The 15,583-nt window shown below is 35.0% G+C and overlaps 2 protein-coding genes across 2 annotated transcripts; one reads left to right on the top strand and one right to left on the bottom strand.

Moving 5' to 3' along the window:
* Positions 1-412: 412 nt before the first annotated feature.
* Positions 413-1,264, top strand: LOC132309959 (glycine-rich cell wall structural protein 2-like). The gene has a single exon (XM_059808207.1). It carries the CDS (start codon positions 413-415, stop codon positions 1,262-1,264), a length of 852 nt encoding a protein of 283 aa, XP_059664190.1.
* Positions 1,265-1,687: 423 nt separating this feature from the next.
* Positions 1,688-13,818, bottom strand: LOC132308537 (MLO-like protein 11). The gene is made up of 15 exons (XM_059806641.1): positions 12,629-13,818; positions 11,884-11,941; positions 11,527-11,762; positions 11,167-11,283; positions 10,596-10,656; positions 10,100-10,194; positions 8,305-8,379; positions 6,691-6,776; positions 5,390-5,439; positions 5,031-5,071; positions 4,176-4,346; positions 3,963-3,998; positions 3,621-3,688; positions 3,450-3,510; positions 1,688-2,272 (listed from the first exon to the last, which is right to left on the bottom strand). The coding sequence occupies exons 1-15, from the start codon at positions 12,773-12,775 to the stop codon at positions 1,886-1,888; spliced, it is 1,689 nt and encodes a 562-aa protein (XP_059662624.1). The 5' UTR covers positions 12,776-13,818; the 3' UTR covers positions 1,688-1,885.
* Between the last annotated feature and the right edge of the window lie 1,765 nt (positions 13,819-15,583).

Raw genomic sequence — 15,583 nt, 5'->3', positions numbered from 1 at the left:
AAAAAAAAAAAACCAATTGGTGAATGGCTTAGCCATTTCCGACCTCTACTTCCCAAAAGGAGGCTAGTGATTCGAATCTTAGTAGAGGTATGTATGTGATTACTAACTAGGAAGCAAAAAAAAAAAAAAAAATTAAAAAGATTGGAATATTTACCATGAAAGAGAAATATGGTATGAAGGAGTTGTAATTTCTCACTCTCTAACCAGACATGCAAGGTTCATGATTCCGGGATCCCAGAACAAACCAACTCAAGATCGATCTTTTGTGCTTTGCACGGCACAATTAACCATACATAAATACTTATATGCATACATATATATAGTTATAGTTACGTGACTCTAAGGCCTCGCAGTTACTCACTATATATAGAAGGGCCTTGGGGGTTCATTACCATGCAAAACGTTAACTAAAATGGCTTTACCAAATTGTGTATCCATTGGGTTCTTGGTTTTGGTATGTTTAAGTCTTTGCTCTGCTCATAGGGTCCTCTTAGAGGAAGTGGAGGATCACAAACCAGAACACTTTGTGATCCACACAGGGCATGTATCAACAATGGCCGGAGGTGGAGGTGGAGGTGGCGGCAGCGGCTATGGTTCTGGTTCTGGTAGCGGCAGTGGCTATGGAAGGGGCAGTGGCCCCGGGGGTGGCGGTGGGGGCTGTGGTGATGGCAGTGGCGATGGTAGAGGTAGTGGCTACGGAAGCGGTGGGGGCTATGGTAACGGTGGTGATGGCAATGGCAATGACGGGAGTAGTGGCGGTGGCGGAGGTGGTGGCGGTGGGTCCGGAGGCGATAGTGGGGGCTATGGTAGTGGTCGTGGCTGGGGTTCGTCTGGTGATGGCAGTGGTGGCGGAGGTGGTGGTGGGGGAGGTGGTTCCGGAGGCAATGATGGGGGCTACGGTAGTGGTCGATGCTGTGGATATGGCGGTGGCGGCGGTGGCAGTGGCTGTGACCATGGTAGCTCGGATTGTGGACCTGCCTATGGATGCCCACCAGAGGCTGGGAGTGGATCTTGTCCAGGTTCTGGAAACTGCGGTAACTACGGTTGTGAGCCCTATGGCTGCCCAATTGGATGTGATCAGAATGGGCCTGTGAAGGCCGGGTCCGATAAGCCCACCAAGAAAGATATGGCAGCCCATGAAGCCCAAAGTGTGTTTGTTTCTCGTGGGACCCATGACCCCACCAAGACAGATAGTTTGCCTACACCACCTTACCCCGGGTCAATTGCGCCAACAAATGAAATTGAGCCAGAGCTTCATTTCTAGATGTACCCCACTGTACTCCTCCTACGAGGAAGTTTAGGTCTAGCCCATTGAAAAGGCTTCAAATAAAACTACAAATGATGGAAGAGTAAGCTCACTTTGCAATGAAATGAATTCAAAATTCAGAAATATTTTCTATCGCACACAAAAATATATAATACTACCTCTGTTCCAAAAAGATGTCCTACTCTGTATCAATCAGTCCACTGATTTGGACTCTCCACGTCAAAATCAAGATGAGGGTAAATTTTTAGAGTTAAAAGATTGGCTCCACAATTAAGTTATTGCAAAATAAAGAGTCAATGGCACATCACAATACACAAGATAGACGGAGAATCCACCACTTTATTTTCATTTCATTTTTACCCACTTTCTTCAATGTCATAGAACTGGTGTGCGTGATTAGGATAATTAATTGGAAAAATGGAAACAAACTATAATCTCATATACCTGTCATTATCTCAAGTAAACATTTTAACATTAAACTATCCTGTAGCAAATATATCTAATTCTTTTGTTCTTATATGAATTATGTTACAACTAACAACCTGCAAGTATACTAACAGAACTTCAGTTTCATCTCTTCTCTCATCTTTGTGGTCACTATCATTGTCACTCTTTTCTTCATTGTCTTCTAACAGGCATCGAAGTGGATCTAGTAAGGCCTTCTGGCTCATAACTAGGTGTAACACTGGAGGAAACAGAAGCAGATGGTCGAAGCAGAGGTGTACCAACCCGACTGGAAGTCTCGTTAGCAAATGTGGGAGGGCTAGTTGTAACAATGGGTGGTTGTAACTCAATCTCTATGCTTGCGCCAGGGGCACCTCGAGGACTATCGAGCAATTCGTGATCGTATCCCTCAACGGACACTACTGTGCTCGTGTCTGTGTGCACAGTTGAATCGTCAGTGAAAATGCCATGCCTTCTCTTCCTCCTAGCCGCCTTCCCCCACCCGTGGATTGTCTCTCTTATTCTCTCTGGTATTAAGGCTGCCTTGTAGTTTGTTCCCATCTGAAAATGAAAAGGACATTACCTAATGCTACAACATTTTTTGTACACGACTTGAAGGCTGCAAACCACCTTTTATTGAGGAGCTTCATCAATCAAATTAGTTCACTTTATGCATAATGGTTTTAGGGGTAGGAGACAACATACATAGATCAATGACCATCTAAAACTTTAGAATCCAGGAGATGTTCCCTCCCTGGACCTTGCATTAAAGGATGTACAATCTTGCCCTACACAAGAGCCTATTCAAGATAACATCCCACAACTTCTTCAGGAAAGGAGGCATCCAAAAGTGGGAGAAAATAGTTATACTGAACCAAGCTAAAAAGTCAGGCAAATTATGGGAAAATAATTGCAGCTGTGGTAATTCAGGGATATTTCTTGATCGACTCCTATATATTTACTAACTAGCAAAATGTTGACTTGTAATCCCAAAAACCAAGTTATATAAATTTTAGGAAAATATTAATGTCTGGCATTTAACTTCAAAGATCAAGTAAATCTGATGAGGTGGCCCATCGGATAAAAACTACCTGATCATTCAGGGAGGGAATGATAAATGTAGGCAACTGGTAGATTTCATAATTAGAAAAAGAACCCTCCTTTGAATTTCAGAGATTTTTTAATATGTTTCCACCAATGGATAAGATTTAGAGTTCGGCTTCTAAACAATTCCTGAATTAACCTTATCATAGATATTGATAACGATATTCCAAGACAAATAACTTATTTATTCGCAGACAAACAATTTCTGGATTCACTGAAGGTGTCATGTCCCTAGGAGTTATGCTTGTAAGTGAGTAATGTCCATGGATTTAAGTAATACTCCAAACATAATTGGTTAATAAACTAGGAGCAAACAAGTGGTCTGAAGGCTCTGGCAGTAGCCAATTGAGATGTGTATAAACACAAACATCTGCATTCTCCATCAGATTACTTAGCACCGCACATTGTTGGCATATTCAGTGAAAGAAGCAAAGATAGGTCTAAAAGACCTTTGAATACACATAACATATCAAAATCTGGCTGATTTATGAGGTCATTGCACAGAAAAGTTATTCACAACAAAATAAAAGTTAAAAATGTCTTGTGGACACAGTTCAAGAGGCAGACATTTTTCATGTAGGCCATGATGGATTTCAACTCTTCTAGGGAAAACTAAAGCATTTAGAAAATGTACCTGAGTAACCAGTGCATATAGGGGCAAGGTGCTGTAGCTACATAAGAACTGTCCTGCAAACCTGGAGACAACCAATAATACAAGTAGATGAATTAGATGCATTTTTAATTAGTCTTGTATGGGTATAAATATAGAATATATTATCAACATCCAGTTGAATCCAATGCGTACCCCAAAATCAGCCGTACATACACCAGCAAATGGTTCCTGATAAAGCAAGAATCATACCCAAACTGCCACTGAAATTAAATCAACGTGGCATCAGTTACATCACATATCCTACATCCTAGCATATAAAGGAATACAAAATAGTTCTTCTGAAAAAGAAAATTTGTTTTATTATCTAATTTCATTTACACGGTGCTTTGACTTGATTTTTCATCAGACTAGTCATATTCGTATTTATGTCCAATTTAAAATTCACGTTTTGGTTGGTCAGGATCAAGTATAGAAGGTAATTCCAAGTTCAGCATTCCAATGATATAACCAATATAATAGTGGAAGAAGAAGTACCCAGAACCAGAAAAAGGAAGCCAGTTCAAATGCATTCTGCAACAAAAGTTGAACGTGGAAACAAAGATGCATGTTAGTTTAGATACTCATAGCATTGGAAGTAACTAGACTATACATCACTACAAAAACTAACGAATAGAAATTGTCGATAAAAAATAAAAAATAAATCTTTCAGCAATTGCATCATGGATTCATGATAGTAGACTAGCCAACCTGGAAAAGAACGAAATGGATCAACTTCAACAATAGTTCAGGCTTCTTAAACCAGAAAAGATCATCTCGAGGCTTTAACTTTGTTTCAGTAAAGAATCCATTTATTTTAGCACTCTCCAATGCCAAGGTTGCAATAACATGTTGCAGCTTTGCGCCCACCAGTAGAACAAGCTGCATAAAAAATACAGCATAAGAACACATAATATGAGAGAAATGTGTTTGTCATCAAACAGAACTGGAATTGAATGGAGTAATTTTTTTTTTTTTTTCATGCTCTATTTGGGAAGCTGATGCAGACAGCATTCCTAATTTTCTGCAGTATAATTTGGAATGCTGCCTGCATCACTGCAGTATAATTAGGAATGCTGCCTGCATCACTGCAGTATAATTAGGACATGAATATTCCATTTACCGTTTGGTTCAGGTGGCAGCATCACTGGAAGAGGGAATTCAGACTGTGAAGAGAAGGAATATGCATAGGTTTAAATCACCTTCCTCCCTCATGCGGGCCAAAAGAAATGAAAGAAAATCGGTAGTAACGGTCGCAAGAACCAGAACCCTAGGCTCTGATATAGAGTTGTGCAAGGTCCGTGATCTAAACCTATTGTTGACCTAACAGGGAGGATTTGGAAGAAACTCAAATTCAACATCTGTGTAGTTTTCTAAATTTTATTTGATTTATAAAATAAAATATATATATGAGGATTTGGAAGAAACTCAAATTCAACATCTGAGTAGTTTTCTAAATTTTATTTGATTTATAAAATAAAATATATATATATATGGGCAAAATCAGGAACACATTCATGTCCATCATCCAGGTAACTGTTAAAATGCATTAGAATAAGAACTTACAGTGACAGGAATGATGGCTATCCAGAAATATAGATTAGACCCTGCAAATTATGGTACAAAAACCAATAATCCATGAGGTGTTCACAAGAACCAAGTATAATCTTTGCAAAAACCAAGTACAATTTCATTATACAACAGTCAATTAGTGAACTGAAGTTTGGAAAGTCCAAGCTGTATCATCAGTGAATCTCATTACTAGGCTCAAAGCCTCAAAGTGATCTGCATGAAGTTCCACCCCAAAAGGGAGGAGGAGTTGGGGCGCAAAAGCAACAGAAGTGCATTCATGTATGTTGGTAATTGGCCCATATAGCATAAAACAATGACTATTTTAGCCTCAAGTTTTCCATAACATGCCATACCTTTTACATTAAACAGCATAAAAGCAACAACAAATCCCCATAGCGGACCACTGCAAAAGATTCAACAAACTGGCCTTTCAGCTGCTAGCTTCTATACAAAATCCAAAATATTCAAACAAAAATGACACTCAAGTAAAGGCATTGGTGATTTCTACTTAGATTTAGACAAAAGATAATCATACTGTAGTCAGTAAATCAAGCCTTCTTGGAGGAGGAGGTGTGGATGGAACATACGCAGTTCCATTATCTTATTTATTTCGTTAGTTTCTTGTCACGACCCACCCAACCGGTGTAGATATTGTCCGCTTTGCATACCCTCCATGCTCATGGTTTTCAAAACGCGTCTACACAATTAGGGGGTCTCCACACATATAAGTGTCATCAAACCTCTTCCCCCAGGTGATGTGGGACGTCACAATAACCTTCTCTTGGGACGCAGCATCCTCACTGGCCTGACTCTCATGGGCTTGTGCACGCTCCACACATTTATGGCTAGGGATTGACACTGATACCATTTGTCACGACCCACCCAACTGGTATAGGTATTGTTCGCTTTGCACACCTTTTGTGCTCACGGTTTTCAAAACGTATCTACACAATTAGGGGGTGTCCACACATATAAATGTCATCAAACCTCTCCCAGGCAACGTCGGACGTCACATTTTTTATACAGTTAATGCAATTGAATTATAAAAATAGAAAGTTATTTTAGGATTAGGAAGACTTGGAATTGATTAATTCAAACCTAGGATTAGTACATTCAGCTAGTGTCAGCTTCAAATCTTCAATTTAATGTTCATTGTTTAATATCGGCACCTATAGCAGCTAGTTCAAAAACCAAAATCAATAGACAAAGTGCTATGGAAAGATAACTTAGTTAATTCATAGAGGTCCGCAAGTAATTACTGAGTGCATTTTAACTTTTAGGATGATCCAATATCTAATAAGCTTTTGAAATATCCATTTAGAATCTCACTGGACAAGATCTTCATTGGCACCTAAAAAGTGAGGATAATACAATTACAATTCTTCCTTCCTCACATTTTTTTTTAATAAACGCAGTAGAAAGTGATAAACAAATATAAAAATGAAGGAAAAAAGCAGTTGCTTTCTCATTAACAAAATAATCTCATTATGTGCCGTTATTTATTTTTAATTTTTACTTTTATTAGTATTATTATTTTGGTGGGGGTGGGGGGGCCGCAAATGGTGAACACATAGAAACAAATACACGATACTCAAATGAGGCCACAATTTAGTTCTGGAAACCATCAGCAACTTTAGATTAGTTCGTTGATTACCTCACACCAACTATCCTTTGAAATTCTTCTTCCATAGAGCGAATCATATAGCTGTGAAAATCATATTTTGATGTAAGGTTGTGGTTCTGCCATGAATAAGAAAAACAGAAAATGTAAATAGTAAACTAGTACTAGCAAATTTGTACTATACCACCAATTATTTATCAATATAAAAAAAAAAAAATCAATGATGGAATATGTCTAAATAATACAAACAGGAAATGGAGGCATCAAAAAACCAAACTCTAGAATACCATGAATCTAACTGCTATGGATAGTTCGACACAAGGATTTTTTTACAACATGTTCATGGCAGGGAACAATTTTTTTTTTTTTTTTTTTTTTTTTTTTTGGGTAAGTGTTCATGGCAGGGATCTAAACTCAGAAAAGTTCAAAGATTCAACTCTTGATCAGATGAAGATACTGGAGGACACATATATACAAAGTGAGAAAATTTTATAAGAAACTCAATATCAGACTTAATAAAGATTGATGCTGATACAATGAAATGGCTCACTTGAACAGCATCTAAAACAATGGCAAGCAAATCTCACTACATGAATATGAGCATTGTTATCATTCAGATTAAGATATATAAATTGGATATTAAGTTTAAATAATACCCTAAAAGCCTATTCATAACTAAGGAGAAACCACATAAATCATCTTCCTTAACCATAAGAAGAATAATTAATTATGTATTCTTCTAGCTGTATTATGTGATTTTTCAAGATAATCAGTCTTTTTTTAATTCTTAATTAACTTCTTTACTTTCTTGGGAGTGCCAAAAGCATATTAAAAAATATATTATTTGAAGAACTGTTAAGAGATTGGTATTTGTTGAGGATCACTTCACTAGTTACTATGCTTCCAATTCAGCACTTATCATCACTACTTTGAACTACTTTTCTCCAATTTCTGGCCCTGCCACCTTTATTATTATTATTATTTTTATTATTATTTCTTTTTGATGTAGAGCTTGTACAGTTTCATACTTTGAAACAGATTCTTATCATGGTCCTATGTTGGTCCCATCATTTCTGTTTAGGTTCAGTGAGGCACACGAGATCCTCCACTTTAAGTAGAAGCATCACCAACAGTGGAAACCATTATGCAAGTGCTCATTATATGCTAAAACTGTGCAGTCAAAATGCGGCAAGGATTCTATGTTGCTGACTGATGGATTATCCATTTGACAGAGAAGTGTCACAGAATATGAAAACTTGGGAAGCAACTTCAGATATTAAGCTCACAGGAATGTGGTTGCATAGCAATGCAGTATATGCCAGGAATGTTAGAAACTAAGCTTTATTTTCTGCTGTTGCTGTAATTCTCTCTATTTTTTCTTTCTTGTGTATATCTCAATAAGATCCGTTGTATTATGCTAGGATGAGACCTACAGGATCGAGTATTATCTTTTAAAATAATTCTGTGTTGATATGTTTAATAAAGCGAAATAATACAAAACTATATAAGAATTTACTGAGAAATGATAACTTGATTGGAGCTTTTTAATAGAAAGCCCGCCTTTAAATTTAACCATGATGTACTTCCATAATAAAAGTAAAAAAATAAAAAATTGGCAAATTCAAAGATTGGTCTGACATTACATACCATGATGAAGCCTTTGCGGAGTGTAAGGTAGTCGGCACGAACCACTGAACGCCCAAATTGCCGGAAGAAACAGGTCTGCAAAATAACAAAGTTAATCTAAAAGGAAAGAGCAGGTTCAACGGAAATATGTAGCAACAAAATTGAAACAAAAACATATAGTTACAATTCAGCTTTGGTTAAAATTTGATCCCTCCAGAAAAGAAAATTCAAATCACAAATACGTAGTGAAAATTGATGGGAGTATATAGGCCACAGTTCATCGGTAAAAGTCTCCAGTAGTTTAGCACAGACTCATAATTAGTTCCCATTCTTCACTTCCTTGTCTTGCTTCTAGTGTGCTTGCTTCTCTCGTGCCATTTTAGAGTACAGGTAATTAGCTACGGAGATGCCCCCTAACAAGTAGAATATATATTTTCACTATATTCAATAAAAAAAAATTTAAAAAAAAAAAAAAAAAAAAAAAAAGAATTTTTCTTTGTCCCTTCCAGGTGATAAGAAATCAAGAAATGGTTGATATATTCAATATTACATGTTTACAAAAAACTGTTTTTGAAGGTTGACCCACTGTTTCTGCACAAAAACATCCTGCCGGATTCACTATTTCAAGGGAAAATGTTCTGCTAATACTATTACGTGTATTCAATACCGGGACCCTGTATTGTGAAGCCCATTGTCACTTTTAGAACCAAAAAAAAAAATGCCATGGATGTTTACATCCATTTATGTAAATATCCTAGTTACTTTTTCATGGAAACACCAGTTAGAGTAGTACATTATGGTTGCACCTAAACTGTCACCAAATGAATCATCAAACTCTACCATCATTATAAAATATAAATATATAACATAACACATATGAAGACAAAGAAAAGGGATGAGGGGAAAAACATATCAAGGGGCTGGGAACAAGTTTTGGACCATGACTAACTTCAAGTAACCCTGACAATCATAGAATCCAGCAAAGTATGATGCTTTAATTTCAAGAGAAAAAATCTGAAATATGTAAGAAAGATTTAGTTATATGTCATGTTGTTTCCAAAATTTGTCCACATGCAGTTTATTATACAGAATATTTTTGAAATTCCAGTTCCTAAATATCAAGATTTTAAGTGTTTTTCCCCTATTTTTTTAACGAACATGTAAAACATTGAATATAAACCCTATATATGTTTCTCACACAAATGCAAATGAAACAGCAACATTGAATTGACACTTCCATCATTATTTTGGGAAGGAAAATTGATTTCCCCAGGACAAGGTTTTGAACCATCAAAATATAGGATAAGTGTGCTCCAGGGTTAACATACTAAGCTTTGCTCATTTTATTAGAGCTGCACAAAATTTGTATTCTACTGTTCTTGATTGACATTGAATAATATACTGTTTAACAGTTCCCTAAACTTTGCATCAAGCAGCAAGTATACTGGTCAAAAAAAAAAAAGGGAAAAGAAAAGAACAAAAATGTGCAAAACAAAAGTCGAATTAAAAACACATATTGGAAAAAGTGAAGTAAACATGAATAAGAAAGCAGCAAGATGGAGAGGTGTGTAACACGACTTGACATAAAAATTAGGAATTCCAAAATATTCTAATAGAATCTAATCCCTCAAATTTGTACAATGTTTTTCTTCAGCATTTCCTCAAACAAATAATAAACCATACAATAGTTTGCTAAAATTTATATTTAGGAACTGAAATAATCCATAAATAAAAAGAAAATCATAACATACAAAGAACAAGTTAGTGGGCAACACAAAAGCAGCAGAATCAGACAGTTGTGTATGTGTGTACCTACCACCCAAATAAGAACACTGTTCCTGACCAAAGGGTTTGATGTATGAAATTTGACAAAGGTTGATTGCCTTCGCATTGTCATCTCTCTCGTGATTTCTGTTAGATAAAGTTTATTGTTAATCATATTAACTTCTGCCAAATAATTAATTTGAATATAAGAATAGCACATGATCTGAACACTATACAAATTTCAAGGAATCAATGGACTCGTAATTATCAAATTTACACAAACATCATAGATTCCACTAAAAAATAAAGTGTCTCCGCAATTCCCGCCATCCATGTGGGAACATTAGGCATTCCTCTTTTCTCTTCTTAAAGAGATCTCTTCCGCCTTTCCCAGATCTCTTTTCTTAACACTACAAATTCATTTCTTACTAAAAAATAAAGCGTCACAGCTGTCACTAAATAAATAAGATTACTTTTATCAGACGACTTTTACATTGAAAAGCTGACCATTATTCAATTTTATCAAACACAGGTTTAGAGGAGCTTACCCGTTAATGAATCATGCCTGTCCATATGAGCTTCATCCTCCCATACCCTCCAACTGTGAATCTGACAGTATAATTACAATGTCAAAGAGTAAGGGGAAAAAAATGACGAATTTGAATTTTATTTTTTAAATTAAACTACAACTGTGGAAGTTGTCTTCCATAACGTTGTTCTGCTAATGAGAGATGTTAAGCTATAACATTTAGTATTCACTTGATATCATAAATTAGCTACTGAAGGGGACACAAAATTCTACCTCGATCATTCTGTTTACTGGCAGGAAGCAACATATATAGAAATATATATCACAGATCTCCCACTAACACAGCTTGGAACTCATTCCATAAATCAATACTCTGAAAATTAAATTCATACAACTGATCGAGAGCAATCAGCCTACTAGTTACAACAAGATTTGACATTGTTGACTGGCAGAATGGAAATTAAAGCAAAACAAGGCAAATATCTTTTTCTAAGGGTGTGGAGATTTTCCACAAAATGTTCAATAAAGTTAAAGGAATAATATTTCCAAACAACTCACTTGGTTACTGTAGCTACAATAAAGAACCTAACCTTTACAATTGCCAGCAGCATTGTTAAGCAGCTGTAGGATACATGTGTAATGGCCATGACAAAGATGAATCGGTGTAACTGCTCAAGGCCTTCATATGAAACAAATGGTTCATGACCCTATGGAACAAAAAAGTTGGAAACACCCCAAATAAATCCATATGCATGAAGAAACAATTCATATTAAAAAGAAATACTTAGAAAAGAATAAGAAGGGAAATGAGATACCAACTAAGATGGTAAATAAAATACTATTGATAGAAAGAGTATGACAATTTTTATTCCTCCAATGCAAATATCTGGTGAAATTAAACCGAACTTCAAGGTACTAACTTATCATTCTATAGAGATCAAGTGACATGCCTCTTTGCAGGTATTCTGATTTAAGGTATTCAACACTCTCCTAAATGAGTGAGGAAGAGCAAAAGCCGTCAAAAGTTTACGTTCCTGGGAAACATTATTTTCCTTTTCCGCATCAATCTCAGACCTTGTGCATGGAGCAAACGCACTATCATAGAACTTTGAAGGGATGCAGATATTGGATATAATGCTTGAGGTAGCTGTAAGGAGGAGAGAGATGAATCCAAGCAGCATCAATTCTGAAGACAGAAATCAAATAAAATGAAACTATAAGATGAGTTTCATGAGAATGAAGAAAAGAATGCACAAGAAATAGTTCACATATTTTGAGAGGTTGCATGAAGAAGTCATGCCAAATACCTTCTTTCATTTTTTCCACAGCTTGAAGCAAAGGTTTCCGATTAGTTTTCCGCAACCACTGAAATGATAGAAGGGCAAAAGTTCAAAAAAGCAGAGTACCAATTCAATTCAGTGTCCTCATTGGCAATGCAGTTCAATTGCTAAACCATCTTTGTAGTGTATAAAAAGGCAAAAAAAAAAGTACGTTAAAAAGGAAAAAATACCCATTGCATTGGCTTAAGTTCATAAAATTGAATTTATTGTACAGTATAGTATAGTGACCATGGTTCGAAGACGCAGTGTAATGGACTGCAAGGGTGTATTGGGCATAACACATCGGGATTGATTGTCGCAATCATGAAATTTTATTGACCTTCCACACCAGCAGATGTACAAACTCAACAGGGTATGTAGGGACTCGGCCAATTTTCTAGTGACTCAGCCGAGTCACAGAGACTCGGCCAATACAAAGAACTACAATAGTTACCAGAATAGATGCAGAGATTGGACAGAACCCGAATTAAAAGACTCATAAATCAGAACCAAAATACAAAAAGCTTAGGCAGTAGTACATGTAAGCACGTTGAACTTATTTAGTGGTATGAAAGCAATATGAGAAAACCTCAATCTAAGCAATTGTTAATGCTAAAAAAGCATCATAATCAGATGATTTCTTATCTGCAGAAACCCACTTCATAACAATTAAAGATAACACAGACTACAGAACATAAAAGACAGGCTTATGAAAAATGACACCTTCACTTACATTACTTAGACGGTGAATTGACCGCTCCACAAGCAAGGAAACAGCAACAAATATTGTCAACACAGTAGCAACAGACCAGGTAGGTGTTAAGGCCAAAGACCGCATTTCTTTCGAATTTTCCGCCATTCCAATTGAATTTTCTGCCATTCCAAACTACGACAACCGTAAACCTCTAATTTTCAACCAAAATTTATAACTTCATCCAACTCACAACATTTTCCAGAACAATACCCAAAACTACATGGTATGAGAAACAAGCTCTGATGTCCCCCGCCTCTTTCTTTTACTCCTTGGTTCTAATTTACATGACCAAGAGGGGCTATTAAAGAAATAAATCAGCAAATTTCTGCTATTTGGTAATAATGTTTCCCCACCCAAAGTCGTCAAATTCAAAACCCTAATTCAATCACGGACTTTACCATGACTATTGACTCCAATATGGACTCTTCGTTCCACAATCAGCGTTGGAAAGTGGAAAAAAACTTGACTTCCGAAACCGACCAGAACGAAATGGCGTTTCCAGAAGTCGATCTCAACCTATTTGCTTTGCTAGCAGTCTCTACACAATGCCAAAACTTTGCTTCCTCAAAGATCTTTCAAACCTAAAATTACTCAGAAGACCTTCGGGAACAAGTCGTTCCCCAAAGTAGCTTAAGAAATTGAATCCTCACCCCCTAAATAGCGACTTCTCTATATATATAAGCGTCTTCTTCCTCTGAAATCTGAGTAGTTCACTCTGTTTTTCCTTTATATATTTATGTACTCTCTCTCCGTATACCTCTTTTTTTTCTTTCGTTCTTCCAAATAGTCTCTTTCTCTCTCTAAATCTAGTACTTGAGATAGCGGAGTGATCTATATAAATATATATGATCGCGTGTGACTCTGGGTTATAGGTAGAGAGGTTTCACATGCAATTTCTTTGAAGAAATGTTATTTAATTATTCCGAGAAAAAGCTCTGCGTTTCTAATTTTCTATCCATCTCATTGGCGGGTTCGCTTTCTAGCTAGTCGTGACAGAACAATGAACCCTTCACCAGGAGAGATCTCAAGTCTTTCTCCCTCTCTCTACATAAATATATATATCTATATGACTATATCTCTGCGTGTAATGTGTATGTTACGAGGATAGTATTTTCACCGAGATTGCCAGACTGGAGACAGTTTAATACAGAGGGTGGCATTGAAAAAAAGTGTTCACTGTTGGCATTTATATTCAAACTCCGTAAACGACAGCGTTCTGCTTTTATTCTGGTGAGTGACAGTGTGACGAGTAACTCTCCCATATTTAAATCATACCAGTTTCTCCATCAAATCATCAATTCAAACACTTATTATTGCAGTGAGTACCTACAATACTTTTCAACTTTTTTAAAGTATCCCATTTCTTCACTCAAAAATAATTAGACCAGACCTTGTCAATTCAAGCACTTGTTCTTTGTTTTGTATGTGGTGTTTGGTCCTGTCTTTATAAAAGTCGTATTAAGATTTTTTTGTCAGGTTAAATAAAAAAAATAAAAAAATTCAAGCACTTGGCAAAGATTTAAGAATAAAGTGCGAAAAAAAAAAAAAAAAAAAAAAAAAAACTCTTAAACTATATTTAAATTTGTAAATAATTCATTTGAATTATATTTTGTACATAAAACTCCTTAAATTATCTTATTTTATTATAATATATTCCGCTGACTATACTATATTTTATTAAATGACCATAATACCTCCTTCTTATCGAATTACATTTAATATATTTTTCTTATCTAAATAAATTATGAAAAAATTCATACTAATTTAATGATATATTTTTCATTAAATTTGCATAAAATTTTGACTTTAATTTTTTTAATTAATTATTTAAATATAAAAAATTAGCATAATTTTTTAAAAAAAATGAATTACTTTTTTAATTTTTAATGAATATACTACATGAAAAGAAGTAATTTTTTTCAAAAGTATTTTATTAAATTTTCATCAATATATTGTATGAAAAAAATGATTTTTTTTTACAATAAAAATGTTTAAATTGGTTATAATACGTTTTATTATAAATAATAAAGTTTTAATAATAAGTTAATCAATTTAGAAAATGGTAGTTACAAATCTATTTATCTAATTTTTTATTTTTATGATAAATTAATACTAAAAATAAAATTAAGGTTATAATTAATATTTACATAAGAGAAAAAATAATAAAAATAATTTAATAAAAAATAAAAAATTTAATGAGAAAGGGCAAAATAGTCTTTTGTGATGAATTTGTCCTTAATTGTAACAACTTAATTACAACAAATTAATAGTCTATGAAGACAATTTTTAGTTCAAGAAAATTATTTGCAAAAGTACAATAATTTAGAGGAATTTTTTACATTTAATTCAAGATTTAACCATTGGACTGAAAAAAGATTAAAAATAATTCCAATATTTTTTTAAGAATTGAGTGGACAGACACCTTTACTACCAACACAAATTATACTAGGGAAAAAAATATATACTCCTTCGGGTTGGCATCTTGACAACGCAAATTTTGAAGGCGATGTTAAAGTGGTGGGTCCATGCTGTAACAACTCCCCAGTCCCTCTTATTATGTTGGGATCTATGGTTGAAGATATTGAGGGTCGTTTGGTTTGGTTGAAAATAAAAAAAAATTCCATTGTCTCCTTGTCTCGAAATGCCAATGGTGTTGTTATAGCTCTAAAGAGTAAATTGGAGGAAAATTTCTATTCTATGGTTCACAACTGTTAATTTCGTTATATTATCCTGTTCATTTATCTAATAATATTTGTTGCCTTTACATTGAAAGAAAAAAAAATATACCTTGCTTCTTATTTTATGTAAATCTCATATAAAGAATTTCTAATATTATAAATATGGTTTACATGAAGTTATAGATAATGATGTACGCCTCTTTGGAAGCAATTGCGTGTATTCAAAAATTTCAAATAATTTGTCTATTTTATATAA

The sequence above is a fragment of the Cornus florida genome, unplaced genomic scaffold (assembly GCF_030987335.1).
Source record: "Cornus florida cultivar Cherokee Brave unplaced genomic scaffold, ASM3098733v1 CherokeeBrave_3.0.0_Hap2_Chr05, whole genome shotgun sequence".
Taxonomy (NCBI): Eukaryota; Viridiplantae; Streptophyta; class Magnoliopsida; order Cornales; family Cornaceae; genus Cornus; species Cornus florida.
Note: the sequence above shows the minus strand (reverse complement) of the source record. Positions and strands in the feature narration are given on the sequence as shown.